The sequence below is a fragment of the Tachysurus vachellii genome, chromosome 14 (assembly GCF_030014155.1).
Source record: "Tachysurus vachellii isolate PV-2020 chromosome 14, HZAU_Pvac_v1, whole genome shotgun sequence".
NCBI classification, from domain to species: Eukaryota; Metazoa; Chordata; class Actinopteri; order Siluriformes; family Bagridae; genus Tachysurus; species Tachysurus vachellii.
Genome location: NC_083473.1, coordinates 15,218,421 through 15,234,914, shown reverse-complemented (window position 1 = coordinate 15,234,914; position 16,494 = coordinate 15,218,421). Strand labels below are relative to the sequence as shown.

Here is a 16,494-nt window from a genome sequence, read left to right as displayed (position 1 = left end):
AGGTTTGACTTCACAAGTATAGATCATTCCTGTTAAAGGTAACAGATGTGATCACAATGCTCTTGAAATATTTTAACTGTCCAAGTTGCACATATTTATGCTGATATCCACATGGTGATTCGTACATTTCCATGATGTGTATAATCCCATTTTTGCATAATGATAATACAACACACAACCCAGTTTTTAATAATAATAATAATGAAAAAGGTTCACACTTCCTTACTGGTTATGCTTTATAGGTATGGTCTGTGGTGGTCCTACGTTGGCCCCTTTACACTGATGGACAAGAAAGGCTGACAAATTCCACACAGCAACAGAACAGCTACTTTAATAGTAGCATCTATACTGTCTATGTACTAGTAACTACCTCTTACACTCACCAGTTACTCATCCTTGGTGTGTTACAAATACATTGTCATTTTAGAAAGGCTAAAGCCCAATTTTCAGTTGTTGGCCACAATACTCTACTAAAGCTAAGCTTTCAAAATTAATAAACCAAAAAGTGGAAGACAGAAGTTATTTACATCTGTGCAATGTACACAGAAAGGCAATGAGGAAAAGAGACTGTGTTACCTCAGACATATTTGAATGTTAAAATATATGTAAATAAAGACCCCAGGCTTTAGAAAATCTAAAATTGTGTAGTTTTATTTAGATTTAGCTTTGTACATTTTAGATATGACACATTTAATACATCTATATTTAAAATGGCTTTTTGAAATGTATGAGGCACAACCAAATGTGATTTATCTTTCAACTTAACATAGGTGTTTGACCCATACTGGTTTCATTATGGGGCAAAAAAATAAAAAAATCTAAAGATAATGCTGTCTGGCATTTTGCACTGAGTTAAAGCTGAAAATAAACAGACACTGGATTGTGGGACCTTTCTTGCTAGGGCTACAACTGACCCCCAAGTAAAAGCCTAAACCAAACTGCTAAGGTGATTTGATATGTAAAAGCTACAAACTGCTCGACCTTTGTCTTCACAGTAGCACCAGTGTACATGTTGGAAACCTAATCCAAATGTACACTTTAAAGGAATCTTTGGATAATTAAAATACATCTACTTCATTCTAAACTTGGCTTAAGACTCAACCGTGTCCACTTTCAGAATGTGCATACATTGAGGCTTAAGTGCAAATTATATATATATATATTTTTTTTTGGCAGACTTTGTTATTTCTTATAGAAATGACAAAGCATGTGCATAACCAGAATAAAAATGAACAAGAACCAGAATATTACTTTAAAAACAATGAGTGTAGAACAAAATGTTGTTACATATGGCACGTCTTGCAATTTGGTAACAAAAAGGAAACCACTCAAAAGTTACAAAAATGCAGACATCGTCAGGTGTACAGGTCTTTCACATATTATTCAACTCCATAAGAGTCTGTTCCAACATCTGGTTCATATCGAGGTTCTCTTCTTTAGCATGTGACAGTTTCTCTGTTAGAACATCAAGTGTTAAAAACAACATTAATACCATCAGTGATCAATTAGGACAAAACAGAGCATGCACAGGTACTTCAGCTACACTGGTGTTCAGTAAAAAATATGTTGCTTTAGAAATGCACACATTGTTATTCAGTTAAGCAATAAAATATATTGGTTCTTGTTCCTCTCTAAGAGACAGATGAGGAACTTTGAAACCATGAAACACTGATCAGTAATTAAAGGCGACACACTATCTCGGTTTATTTAAGGCATGCTTGATAACTACGGCGTGCATAAGCAATGTTTTGCAGATTTTAAGACATCATTAACACAGTGCTAGATCACAGACACTTGTACCAGGGCTGTGAGTATGATTAACATATTAGATTGTATATTTTTCATAAATAGTGTAAGCCCACACAGTGTAAAATCATACATCACTTGGTTATTAATATGGAACAAAACAATTCACACTAGGATTAGTCCTCATTCAAGGCCAGTCCTAGTTCACAAGAGAGAAAACGGTTTTTCTCAAGTTGCCGGTAGAGACGGTCTGTGCAGTCAGGCAGCAGGTTAGGGAAGAAAAAACAGACAAGAAAGTGAAAGAGAGGACTAAAAAAAAACAGCTACAGTGAAGAAGGTAGTCAAGAAAAGTTAGTACAAATTCGATGGACTCTACCTTGATAAGAACAGAACATTTACAGAATGGACTAAAAGGGAAATATTTTCCTCTGTGGAGAAAGAAAGGATTGTAAACAGTGACATGGTCTTTCCCAACACTAGTCCTGGAGTCCCCTCTGTCATGCACACTTCGGTGTTTTCCCACCTCGAACACATTGAACATTTTTCAACTCAGGAGGCACTATTCATTATCTTAAGTAGATCAGGTGTGATGGGAGCATGAGAAACACAAATCTGGAAGAAAAACACTGCAGCACTAAATGCACTATAGAAATTCATTATTTAAACGCACCATGGGAGATTTATTCTGACATGTACATACACATCAAATAAACAAAATTTGCATGCAATCATTAATAATTAATAGTAAAGTGCAATTAAGGACAAAGATAACTGGTATCCATTTTGTCTCATAAAACTATTTTTAGTTTTCCACAGGATATTAAATAACATGCAACTACTATACAGAAAAGTGACAGATCAAGCTGCTCAGGAAGGTTCATTATTGTTAATGCAAATTTACCCAAGGAGTTTTTTTAATAGTCTTATTCTGCTTGCCAACTACTAAGTATTACTTTCAAGAACATAAATCAATTTCAGGGTGATATTAAAAGTATATCCTTTGCTGATAAGAGTAATGTTGAGGGTTCATGTTTATAATTCAGAAAGCAAGAACGTTTAAAAGTATCTTTTAGCTCATCTTCAATTACAAATATCACAGATAATGCAGTGGGCTTTAATATAATCTCTATAATAAACCTACTGCGTGACATCTTATAGGAGTGTGAACAGGCTCAGTCTCATACATGTGAATGAGATCAAATGGATTTGTATATATGTAAATGCGGTTAAGCCACAGTGTAGGTTTGTAGTCTCTTATAGAAAACACACTCCAGCTTTATTACCAGTGTTCTCCTTTGAATGGTTACCATATGAAGGAAATAAAATGCAGGAGGTACTAGCAGGCCATCTTGATTTTATTATAGCCACTCAAATAAATTAAAGCACATAGAAATGAAAATAAGACAGCGAAAAAGAACAAAGAAAAAAAGGACAAAAAGTGAGGAGATATAGTTTTACAGAGAAGGAAGAATGTTTATTTTTACACAATGCAGAAAGAATCAAAGGTTCTGTACAAGAGAGGGGGGAAACAAACCAACACTGAAGGAGAGAAGGAGACAGAAGAAATGAGGGGGGGAAACAGACAGGTGAAGAGGAAAAAAGGAACAGAAGGCTGGAGAGAGCAGGGTGATACCGCTCAGCCGACAGGAGGCGTCTTTGATGGGGTGTAAACAATTTATCTGTGCAGGGAAAAGGAGCAGAGAGAAGGTGATGAGGAGGCCTCGCTGTGAGGCTGAGACGATGCACAGCACACACCAGTAAGGAGAAGAAAAGGGGCACTGCAAACATGAGCCACAATGTCCATCACAGAGACATTGCTCAGGGGGCACAATGGTTATTTCCGCTCTCACACAATCGCACACTTCTAAACAGGCAATTGATAAAGGGTCAGTAATATATAAAATTTTTCCATTTTCAATCTTTAGAAAGTATAGTGTATAAAATTACAGTGTGTCAGAAAATGATGCCTATGGAATTGCGGTAGTTCACTGTGCTTGTTCTAATATATTATGGTTTCTATAGTAACATAGTGCATGCTACACATGATGGTCTGATAAAAAAAATAAATAAAATAATTTAAAAGCACATTAAATAAATCGTACTCTCTCATTTTGTTACAAAAAAATAACCCATCCATTAATTCAGACACAGTGGTTACTTTTCCTATAACAGCCGAGTGTTTTCGCAAACTTCTATTATTAACGACCCTGTAAAACGCTAAAGACCGTAACCTGCTTTCTCAAACACACAGACTTACCAACAGACTTACAGGCCAAGCATAAAGGACAACTACATACTGCACACTGTCATCTCAGTCTCAAACACTATGTTGAACTGAGGTACACCAAGCACACACTGTTAGTAGGAACAGGGCTAGCTACAGACGATACACACAGCAACCTGGTACAGATTTCACCTACATGCTTCCCCTTTAACTATCCTTCAGTTTAGCTGTGTACATGCGCTAAGTCAAGGTTAACAATCTTGATTAAACATGTTTTAAAATTCATACAGAGGTTATAGAAACAGCACACTACTATACACTGCTTTCACAAAATCTGGCTTCACTGTTGAACATATTACATAGTGGCTCCTCGTCACAAATGACAAATTTATGACTACACTACTATTAAGACATAAGAGAAAGGAAACTGCATGACTAGCACACATTCACAGCCTTTACCACAGAGTGTGCAGAGGCGTGAACATGCTGCAGACAATCAGAAGTGAACTATCTTTCAAGAGGAGCAGTAACAGTAACAGCAGCCATTGATCTTGCCAAGGAACAGATATAGCAGGATTTGTTTTTAAAGGAGATACAGCTGGTGAATTACAGGAACAAGGTCACACAGTCAGAGAGATGGGGTGATTGGGTAAAGATGGAGGAAAGTAGATGGGGACGGGAGGATGGGCAGGCAGAAAGCAAAGGCAAACAGAGTGCATGAATTACATTGAAGTCATGTCGTTGAGGGCGTGGTCCAGCTCCTCGCTGATCGCTTTGTACTTGAGTTTCTGGGAATACAACTCATCTTTTGGGTGGGGCGAAGGGAAAGGAAAGGGGATAGGGAAGGATAGAGGTGACAAGGAGGTGATGAGGTGGGTGAAGCATCCATTCCAGCAGTAGAATGAGAGGCCCGAGAGAAAGACAGACAAAGCACGAAAGAGTGGGGGGAAAAGATTAGGAAAAAAAAACAAAAACAAAAAACATGAAACATGATGCCAAGGTAAATTCTTCAATCCTACTTAAAATATACTAATAGTAATTACCAAGGCCCACAGTTCAGTTACTGAAAGGCTCTCTGATACTGTGGATATTACCCACCCCACTAACCCCCCCAGTACAAAATGTTCAACTCAGTGGGCCACGATTATGAAATGCCTTCGATGAATGAATAACCATAAAAAATGAGAGCGCGAGGGATGGATACATGGTGGCTTAGGATTAAATCTTAAATCTCAAACTAAGAATAAAGTCTAAAACGCCCCAAAGTCTCATGTGAGGCCAGATTGGAACTGAAGAATAATGATATGTACTATGTACTATTAATTATACGTATTATAAGTCCATCAATGAGAATAGAATTTTTTAGGAACTGTATACAGAGGAAGAGTTTTATTAATCAGATAGTAAAGAATAAAGAACAATTGAAAGAAAAGCAAGGAGCTTTTTTGATTGTATGAAAGCTTGAGAAAGTTTGAAGCATAAAAGCATATAAGCTATAATAACTCCATAACTGTACACTGAAAAAAGTCATACCTTCCAGATCATCAATGGTCTTCTCAAGCTTGGCTACTGATCTCTCGGCAAACTCAGCACGAGTCTCAGCCTGAGGTGAGAGGAAACATTGGCTCATACACAAATGTGTGTAAAGTCTTCTGATAACAGCTATAAATTTTTTTTTTTACCTCCTTCAGCTTGTCGGTGAGGACCTTGATCTCCTCTTCATATTTGTCTTCCTTCTGTGAGTACTGTAAAGCGAAAGAGAAAAACAAATGTCAAGAGTCAGACAAGCAATTCATTAAACCTGCACTGCAGTGTTTGCTAGAAAATACACAAAAGAGACAGTTGTAGATACTTTGCATATAAAACCTATTAAAATTAAGGTACTCCTTTAAAATCAGCATATTTTCTGGATTTCCCGTTTAATTACAGGTGATAACTTGAACACAACGAACATTCATGTTGGTATTTTGCATCAGATAACCCAATAACAGCCCTGATCTACTCTACACCATTCAGATCACAGGAGGATGAAGGATTTTTAGGTCAGAGGGGTTTTCAGGGGGTCAGAATCACCTACCTTCTCAGCCTGGGCCTCCAGAGACTTCAGGGTGTTGGTCACAGTTTTCAACTCTTCCTCAAGCTCAGCACATTTGCTAGTGGTTTACATAAAAGGGTGCAAGAAGAGGGAATAGAGAAGAGAGGTAGGGAACATAGCAAGAGAAAAACAGATGAAGAGGACAGAAGATACAGGAACGATTGAAAGAGACAGAGCAGGTTGGTTGGATGGAGAGAAAGTCAGACAAAGAGACAGAAGGGGAAGGAAAAGGTATATGAATCATTAAAAAACCCCAAAGGTGAATGAAAACGAAATATAAATGGTGACAGGATGTCCAACAAAACCATTAACAAAGCAGGATTGTGAAAAGTGAAGAATAAATCCGATATCATTTATGCATGTGGAATGAGTTTGCATGAAGATATTCATGTACAATCTTCCTGCTTGGTTAGTTGGGTTTAAAAAGGGGGAAAAATAAAGCTAAACAAAGCAGGTTAAGCAAAGCAAGTTTTGGTTTTTTGTTCTGGAAGGACAGAAGCAGTAAAGGCTACATCAGAGTGAGGAGGCCTGGCAGAGTGTTAGTGTTAGTATGCAGTACCTTCACTTCTGCTGATTTTAATGACTTAAAGTTTTGGTCCAGCACAGTGATCTCTTCCTGTAATCGCCGCACGCATCTGTGAGCGCATGTGCACAGACAGCACAAGGCCATTCCAAACAGGGAATACATGCAAGTTAACAGTGCGTGCAAAAGTACAAAATAAAAGGGTAATACAATTGCGTTAAAGCAGCAGCAAATTATTTGGATTCATAGACAGGAAGTAGCATGTGGCTATATTGCGTAAATCCAGGCAAAAACACGTTATAGCAGGTCAGTAGGGTCATATAGGCTGCACTTGAAACAGCAGTGAGCTGGCTTACCCCTCAGACAGCTCGGCACGCTCCTCTGTACGCTCCAGCTCACCCTCAACAATCACCAGCTTACGGGCCACCTGAACACACACAAGCCAGGATATGAAGTACATACAAAACATACGTGTAGCTCACCTTAACATGCAATAACATAAAATTCAAAAGTGATAGCATTTACATTTAGAATTTTAGAGTGGTACCAGCACTTAGACCAAAGTCCAATTTCATTCTTTTTAATTACTGTAAAATTGAGAATTGGTTGTTATTTTACTTTCACAGAGCTGATTTTGATCTTTTGATGTGTGTTTGTTATGTTTCAAGCTGAGTGTACTAAGATACCATACATTTGTTCTTAAAGTAGTTAAAGTTGCAAAAACATGTGCTAATTAATTGGGAATTATGGACACTAGCTAATGATTGAGGTTACTCGTTAGCACAGCTAGCAACAGAGCTTTTATACAAACATGAATGATGAATAATGCAAGAAATGAGACTATGAACTAAGAACATGAGTGTTTCCTAAAAATATGTTGGGAATAACAGAAATTTCTCCAAATTATTCATATTATAGTAATTACTATCATGGGTTCAGCGGTCATGAGAAATAAAACAATTTCGTAGCAAAACTTAATTGCAGCTTGGAAAGTGTAAATACCACAAGAGTGAATCTTTCATGTTGTTTCATTTCATCTGTGTATTAGTAAATGAGCTGAGAATCTCACCTCCTCGTATTTGCGGTCAGCTTCCTCAGCAATGTGCTTGGCCTCTTTAAGCTGGATTTCCTGAATTTCCATCTTCTCCTCATCCTTCAGGGCCCTGTTCTCAATAACCTTCATGCCTCTGTAAAGGAACAAAATAAGAGAAAATTGCGGTGACACAAATGGAGAGGTAGAAGGGAGGATGGCAAATACAGCCCAGGTAAGATGAAGGTCAGTATCGTCTGTCAACATAACTCAATCTGCAGCAATAACCACATATTAAACTCTGATAGCAATGCCATCATTGTGCAGTCACTCAAATACTATATTTATGCGCACCATTTTGACTCTGTTTACGCACCAAAACTTATTTGGAAACTGTCAGACATTAACTGAAAGAAAGAAAAAAAAATGCATTAGTAAGTGAAGGGAAGTCTCTGCCTAGAGCAGCTGTGTACGACGGTGTGAGGCTGTGCTACACAGAGGGGCTGTGTGTGAGGCGAACAAAGAATGGGAAGCCTTGTGCCCCGTGAATTGCTGTTTATTCAGTGCCATGGTGTCACTACACAAACCGCTCACGTCTGTTTAGGCCAAAGAGTGGCATCACCAGAAGCATGACTTAATGCTTGCAGCTGCAACATCCTTAAGCTTCCCGACTTTGCTTGATCCTGAATATTTAAAGTTGTTTTTTTTAAGACATTTACAGTTATCCTGGCTAACTGGGTGTGACGACTGGAACACTATAATCTCAACGAACCAAAATGCAGTCGATTAACAGGCACTGCTTCTACAGGAAGTATGACAGTAGAGTATGTTACTGTGGTGAACAAGTTGAGAAGTGTTATAAAGGATAAAATAAGGGTAGTGCTATGTGTGCGCTTTTGCCATTTATGCATATCTGTTGTATGGTATGGCAAACGTTTTGCATGGCTCACCTCTCGCTCTCATCGGCAGCCTTCTCAGCCTCCTCCAGCTTCTGCAGGGCAGTGGTAAGACGCTCCTGAGCACGATCCAACTCCTCCTCAACCAGCTGGATACGTCTGTTGAGAGAGGCTACATCAGCCTCAGCCTAGGGAAGGACCACAGAAAAACCAGCATGAAAAAAACATAAAAATTACACATTACACTTTTTCCCACCACACGTGTGTACACAACAGGCTGGGGTTCACCAGTAAACTCAAGGAACCAGAGGAGCCTGGACATAATAGACCGGTTACTTAAGCATTTGAATGCCCACAGCGTCAAACTTCCTCTGAGACACCCTCTTACTCTCATCCTGCATATGTTGGCAATAGTGCTAATCAATCTGAAAGGACTGGGCACTCTACTGGTCAATCAGAGAGCATTACTGAGTAATCACAGTCTCTAAAGTGCTGAATAAACAATTCTGTCAATGGTAAATTACACGAGTTGAACCAAGATTGCTTTCCACATTTAGTTTTAAAGTCAGTGTAACTGAAAGGCACTGTATTATAACAATTACGCTGATGGACATAAACCTATATAAATATATATAACCTTGAGGTTTTTTTGCAATATGACTACAACAATAAAAAACAACAAAATGAGAAATGAAAATGAAAATAAATGCATTTCTGTCTAATGCATTTCTGTTCCTATGAGAGCCAGTCAGGTATTATTAAAATACTGTCAATACCTGCAGTATATCTAACACTCTCATAAATATAGGTGCTAACTGGACTTTTCTTGGATGATGCAATGCTACCATCAAAGGTACATCTCTGTTACCTACAAAAGGTGTACATTTATGGAACATAAGTGGCCCTTAAGGTTCAGTTACATACCTTAAATTAACTCTTAATTTTAAGTACAACGTATTCATGTTTTCAGGTCAAATTTACATGCTAAAGGTCCAAGAGATGCAGGTTTATTGTGGTACCACCTTGGCAACAAGAAAAAGTACAATTCGTTACCTTTATTGTTTACTGTGAATCGGTTGATGAATATCACTTATCACTTTGTTTTTATGTCCCAACTGCACATGGGTAGATACAGCAGAGTCAGAACCGACTCCAACCCCTTGCAGAAAGGTAATTCCCCAGGGCCAAAGTACATCAGCTGTTCTCAGTGACAAGGAACTAGACAACAGCTGATAGAAATAGATCCAAAGTATCACATCTGTATTGATATCTTAGTGATGACTCATATGTGAACTCTGGTGTTTAATATTGAACTAAAACTGTATTCAGCAACATACAGATAATAGCAACGGTTTGGTGTCTGGTTCAGTTGCTTCACTTAAAGCTGTTTCCTGGTTGTGTTCTACAAGCTAATGTGGCTGATCTAGCTCTAGCTCTCCCTCCTCCTCCTCCTCCTCCTCCTGCATAGAACGACGCATCTTGCCCTTATAAGGCAATTGATTTGCCCCTGGTTAGTGAACAAGCGCGACTTCTACAGAGCTTTTAACCCCTACTCAGTGTTGGAAATAACAGCAACCCAAATACTACATGACCAAAAACAGGGTCTTAATCATACAGTCTATTAGTAAATAGGCAAGAGAACGGATTTAACAGAGGCCAAATAAATGTATAATTCAAAACGGATAGAATTTGCGCGCTCTGGTGCTCGTTACTAAACTCTCATTATATACGTATTTTTGTGACCAGTATTTATTATAAAAAGGTCCAGCAAAGCCAGGCGTTATTCTACCCGTACTGTTTATGAACACCACCCTAACAATTGTTCATTTGGAATAATTCTATGGAGTAAAATGAGCCGAGGTATTGAGCTTGGCACCGACGCTTAATTCCGCTGGCTCACTATTACGCAGCAGCAGCAGCATCACATGCGCCTGAGACGCGCCTCTTTAAATCAGCCTGTTAGTACACAAGCTCATCTCAGGACATCCTGCTACAGTCCTGCATAGATATCGACGGCACTACATGAGCAGTTTTGACTGTATAATATCCCTCTTAATTCTCACATGCTTACCGATTCTTTGGCTTTTCTCTCCACAGACAAATCCCTCTGCAGCTTCTCCACTTTCTCTTCAGCGCCGTCTGCCTGGTCTTGCAACAATTTTATTTTCCGCTTTACAGCTTCCAGCGAGCTTAATCCAGCCATTATTCTATAGAACGACTGATTTTTGTAATTATAGCTTATTTTAAATCCGAGTTCAGAGGGCAGAAATGCCCTGGAACGCGAAGCGCAAAAGGAGAAAAAAACAAACACTCGTCCTGTTCAGTGTTTGGGTGAAAACGCTCAGCTGAGACTGTGGATTTCACACCGGAAGTAGCCATACTTTCGTCGTCACGCCCAAAATATATACGTCATCGAGCTGCCAGATTGCTGGTATAACCCACTGATACTAATGAATTTAAATTATACAAATACTAATTCTACTAATTCTAGTACCACTAATTATCATGATGATGATGATAATGACGACGATGATGATGCAATGGTACTCGTAAATAATTTATCGCCTGATTAGGCATGATGTTAATGATGTGCCATTAAGAAGCCTTTTTTTTCTAAATGTGAAAAAAATAGATACACGTAAAGGAGGCGCTTTTATGGATTTGTTTACGGATAAATGGCGCCCTCTACTGGCTGATTAATTGAACTGAAAGGCTAAAACTGCGGTCTAAGTAACAGCATTTTTTTAGTCTTTTGACGGTAGTTTAGTTTAAAAATTATATATATATATATATATATATATATGTATACATATATACATATATATATATATATATATATATATATAATATTTTTAAAACTATAAATATATATATATATATATATATATATATATATATATATATATATATATATATATATATATATATATATATATTCATGTGAGATATATTTATTTATTTATTTGTTTATTTTTAAACAAAATTACTGTCAAAAGACTAAAAAATGCTCTGTTGGAAAGCAGGTTTAGGCTTTCAGTTCAATTAATCAGCCAGTAGAGGGCGCCATTTATCCCTGATATATATATATGACCAGAATGAAATAAATCATCTAATTAACATGGAAGAGATGCGTAAAATTTGATTAAATCCAGCTGCTGTATATATAAGCTGTAAATTATATTAGTGCATTTTATCCTTAGTCCAGAAGGTGGCGCATCGAGATAAAAAAAGACTTTTTTCCTTGTGCGCGTGTGTGTATTTTAAACACTTGCATATTAATAAGCTATATATTTTGTTCACAAAAGTGCAAAAGTGCCAAATAAACCCAACTATTCTGAAATGTGTCTTCACCGACCTGTTTCTCACACAGAGATTTAAATCCTTGTATAATTTCTCATTGAAACACTATTCGCTTTCTCATATAAAAATGATTTACCATTAACAAATAATAAACCAGAAATTGCTAACATGACTAAAAAGATAGTTAATAAAAGTCATAGATTTATTCTAATCTGACAATAGGTGGGATTTCCCACTGCAAACCGGGTTGATTAAAACAGTCCACGGGGATTGATGAAGAGTTCTGAGACTTTATCTTGTTCTCAGAAGACACATCCCAAGGCTCTGTGCTGCGTCTTTACCATATAAAGCTCTAGTCTAAATATAACAGGCCGGCTGCTCAGCCTTTGAGGAGCCCTGGCTGGATCCCCAAGTCTATGGCTACATCCAAACCCACATACTATTTTGAAAAGCTATTCAGGCTTATTCTAATCTTCAACAGAAAGTCCCTCTTATATAGGACCTTGCGTTACAGATTATTTTGTGTGTGTGTGTGTGTGTGTGTGTGTGTGTGTGTTGGTGACATCAAAGGTGAACACGGGTCTGCTCAGAAAAGGTAATAGAGGGGAAAGTCTGTGAAGCAGTGAGCAGCTGGATTGCGGTGACTCTTCACTTTCTATACTTACATCTGCGGCCTTCTTCTCAGCCAGCTCCAGTTTCTCCTGGGCATCTTTAAGAGCCTCGGAATACTTGTCCAACTCATCCTCAGTGCCCTTTAGTTTCTTCTGCAGAGCTACCAAATCGTCCTCGAGCTGAGTGCGGGTGTATTTTACGCATTGTTTGGTGACAGCGGTGAATAGCAGTAAGCAGAGCGCAGGGCGTGAGGAGTGCACAGACAGACAGACAGATAGACAGACAGACAGACGACAGATAGACAGACAGAGACAGAAGGAAAGAAAGAAAAGAAGTGATTAGATGCAGACTAGGCAAACTGAATACCTTTGCGGCGACCTCCTCAGCGGTCAGCAGCTTTTCCTCGGCAGTTTGGAGCTCCTCAAACACTTTGTCGCGCTCGTCCTCGGTTATGCGCAATTTCTTTTCCATTTCCCTTAATTCATCCTCCAGCTACACATGCATGCAAACGACATTTTTTTTTCATGAACAAATTACGTGCATTATCAAACAAGCTTAGGTTATATCACATACCGCATTTTAATGGAGTCTCTATGATCATTTAGGATCAACAGTTAAACTACTACAGAACATCACATAAACATTATAAAGCTATTTACTTATCCAATTAAACCTAGCACCCTATCATTGATCTTCTGTTCCTATAAATCCACTCAGGGTAATCCGTATAATTGAGATATTGATGAGTAAGGCACACCATGCCACCAGAATTCATGCCTTTTTTTAATGGATAACAATAAAGTCCCGCAAAGATATAGCCGACCTGCTTGCTCCTGTCCTCTGCTGCCTTCTTATCAGATTCAGCCTGCTCAGCTCTGTCCAATGCGTTCTCCTTGTCGAGCTTGAGCATCTGCATCTTCTTCTTAATGGCATCCATGGCTGCTTATTTGTGTGTGTTTTTCAGCCGCACGAAAAGTTAACGTCCCACAAAAGACACGGCGGTTCTGGTCCTAAGCTCGGAGCGTCTGTACCGAACTGAACGCTAAGCTGGAGTGCGGGCGCGCTCTCTGTGCGCCCTGTCAAATATGTACTTTCACATGGGGGCGGGAGGGGGGCTGAATTCCTCAGGACATTCAATACTTTTTTGGAAACTGCCTCTGCCCGTTCCTTCTGGAGTGCCCTGTCTTTTTTATGGATCTGCATGGTGATTCGCTGCTGCTAGGCATTTGACTATTCATATGCCTATATATGGGGTGTGATGGGTAAGGAGGCGCCAAGACGTTCCTATTTCTAACACGGTAAAAGTGCAGGAAACTCTGCTGTGGAAAAAAGTTGCCGTACTGCTTGTTCTGATAGAGAGTATTAGAAATCAAACCACGAATCAAGCTGTTCAGGGGAATTTAGTGAAGTCCATGGTGGCTTTGAACGACTCAGGCGTCCATAAGAAGAAAGGGGGCACCTGTATATCTACATCATTAGAAAGTGTCAGTAGGTGCGCGTGTGCTCTTCAGCAAGGCGTCCACAATGGGCTTTATCTAAATCCTGCTAAAATGTGTCAATCTCTAGGGAAGCCTTCAGTTCGTGGCTTTAAGTGCTCAGAATGTGATGAGGACAAGCTGGTGACAGAATGGATATCAAGTCTCTTAGGTTGCTTGTTGTCAAACTTGAGTTTGGATAGATTTTAGCTGATATATGTCTGCCTGTGATAACCTATAAGTTTTGTCTGTGCAGCCTATGGGCCAAGACCACTTGTAAAGGTAGGTTATGTAATTACAATGACCACATCAAGAGCTTCCGAAGCTCCAGAATGAGAATATGCAGATATATTAATTCTGTAAGTATTGAAAACACCTACTGTATATTAGTTTTTCTTGAAAGACTCTGATCTCACTGTGGTGTTTGTTTTCCTTCAGGTCTGATGTCTTCTCTGAGGATACGACTCTGGGTATTTTTAGGCTAGACTCCTTCTGACACCTGCTGCAGTCTGTAAATTTCCTTTAAGACACCCTGACCAAATGGCTAAAGTCACATACAGTATAAGCCTCTAAAATAATCCTCGTCTTAAACAACACAGCTTTAGCCTCTTTTAGATGTGTGCTATTTATCTGTGTTTCATGCAGACATTTTGTATTCCTACCTTTACAACAGTTTAAGACTTTAGTGCATTCATTTGGGAAATTATAGCCTATTTCAGAATATTTCTTTCGCAGGTTTGAAATGGATCAACTAACCGATCATTTAATAGTGGATTCAGGTATATAACGTAAAGGAAGAATCAATAAAATTGAGACAATTTAATTACTAGTAACCTGGGTAAAGAAAAAATAATTTTGCATGGCCATCCTAACACGTAACAAGTTCTGGCATAACAAGTTCTTGTGTAGGGTGAGTTAAAAACTATCCAATCTTCCATTTTCTGTACCACTTATCCTATGCAGGTCACAGAGTGTCTGGAGTCTATCCCAGGGAACTCAGGGCACAAGGTGGGGGTGGACAGGGTGCCAGACAATTGCAGGGCAAAATCACACAGACACTCACACACCGTGGACAATTTAAAGATGCCAAACAGGAAAAAAAATGTCATTATAAAACCAGAGTACACAAAGGAAAACCCCATGAAGCACTGGGGAAAATGTATGCCACAGGTGGGTATCGAACCCCCAACCCTGGAGGTGAAAGGCAAACATACTAACCATCTACACATTGCCAAGATCTAAAAGAATTCAGAGACTTTAAAGGAGAACAAACGTAGTCTGGGACAAAATATGAGCTCTGTTTCCACATTCCATCAGCGACAAAAGCAATTTAGTTGTTCTATTTATTTTTCTTTGGTCAGTTTTGACCAGTCCAGACATCTGTCAGCCTTTCCAAATTCTAATTTTTCCTTTGAAATAGTTTGTGATGCCTTGCACTGTGTAAGTAAGTAAATTCTTTCTAAAAGGCTTAATCAGATTATTTTGTCTTAGACTACAAGGTCAATGTGTCATTGTGAGTATGACACACTGAACAAGTATTAGACTGTTTGTGTAATCTCAGATGGCAGGAGTGATGCAAAAATCTAACTTGTTTTTAAAGGCACATACTGTATGGTATGAAAAATTAAAAATGCCATTGAATCCTCTGAATTGACTGTGAAAGTGTTACAATATACTGCTTTCCTAAATCCATTCCTGAAGTGGCCTATAGATTAAATTCAATATAACAGAAAGAAACCCTTTATAATTTTACAGGCATGAAAGGGTCACAGTAGTTTAAAAAGACCACTAATCAACTCATGAAAAAAATCAAGTCTGCAAGAATTCCTTTTTAAAATGATTAAAAATCCTCACATGAATTTTACACGAATATCAACATTAACATTATCAATATTAACATTATCCTGTGCATATTATTATACATTACAGTGTAAGCCTCAACATTTGTAATTGTTTAAATGCTTTCATGCTTTTCACTTAATATGAAAATTGAAAAATACACATGAAGTGAAAGTGTCAGCATTTATCAGGAAGGAGTCTAAACTGAAAAGTATTAAAGCACATAGCCAAATTCAATTGCCTCTCAAACATAACTGTGTCACTGACAGCATTTTATTCCTCTCACCTTTTTTGTGTACGTAGTCTACGTAGTATCCACTTCTGTTCATATTAAATTTGTGCTATATTCACAGTGTTGTCTGTGTACTTCTATTTGTTATCTACTGTAATGTATAATCTCAGGGGGCACGGTGGCTTAGTGGTTAGCACGTTCGCCTCACACCTCCAGGGTTGGGGGTTCGATTCCTGCCTCTGCCTTGTGTGTGTGGAGTTTGCATGTTCTCCCCGTGCCTCGGGGGTTTCCTCCGGGTACTCCGGTTTCCTCCCCCGGTCCAAAGACATGCATGGTACTGTAGGTTGATTGGCATCTCTGGAAAATTGTCTGTAGTGTGTGATTGCGTGAGTGAATGAGAGTGTGTGTGTGTGCCCTGCGATGGGTTGGCACTCCATACCAGGGTGTATCCTGCCTTGATGCCCGATGACGCCTGAGATAGGCACAGGCTCACAGTGACCTGAGATAGTTCGGATAAGCGGT

The 16,494-nt window shown here is 38.7% G+C and overlaps 1 protein-coding gene across 9 annotated transcripts; it reads right to left on the bottom strand.

Moving 5' to 3' along the window:
- Positions 1 to 635: 635 nt before the first annotated feature.
- tpm1 (tropomyosin 1 (alpha)) lies at positions 636 to 13,498 on the bottom strand. Of its 9 annotated transcripts, none has more exons than XM_060886896.1 (10): positions 13,250 to 13,498; positions 12,793 to 12,918; positions 12,480 to 12,605; positions 8,569 to 8,702; positions 7,658 to 7,775; positions 6,945 to 7,015; positions 6,048 to 6,123; positions 5,653 to 5,715; positions 5,504 to 5,573; positions 636 to 1,455 (listed from the first exon to the last, which is right to left on the bottom strand). In XM_060886896.1, exons 1-10 carry the CDS (start codon positions 13,361 to 13,363, stop codon positions 1,373 to 1,375), a joined length of 981 nt encoding a protein of 326 aa, XP_060742879.1. In that variant the 5' UTR covers positions 13,364 to 13,498; the 3' UTR covers positions 636 to 1,372. The 9 variants fall into 9 exon arrangements, with proteins under 9 accessions (XP_060742879.1, XP_060742873.1, XP_060742872.1 ...); XM_060886891.1 differs by lacking the exons at positions 636 to 1,455; positions 12,793 to 12,918 and adding exons at positions 3,196 to 3,425; positions 4,697 to 4,775; XM_060886897.1 differs by lacking the exon at positions 636 to 1,455 and adding an exon at positions 4,693 to 4,775.
- Positions 13,499 to 16,494: the final 2,996 nt, after the last annotated feature.

Coding starts and splice junctions, on each gene's coding strand:
- tpm1 (XM_060886896.1), bottom strand. CDS start 13,363: ATGGATGCCATTAAGAAGAAGATGCAGATGCTCAAGCTCGACAAGGAG. Junction 12,606..12,792: donor CTGAGGAGGTCGCCGCAAAG/GTATTCAGTTTG, acceptor ACCCGCACTCAG/CTCGAGGACGATTTGGTAGC. Junction 1,456..5,503: donor GACCATTGATGATCTGGAAG/GTATGACTTTTT, acceptor ATGTTCTAACAG/AGAAACTGTCACATGCTAAA.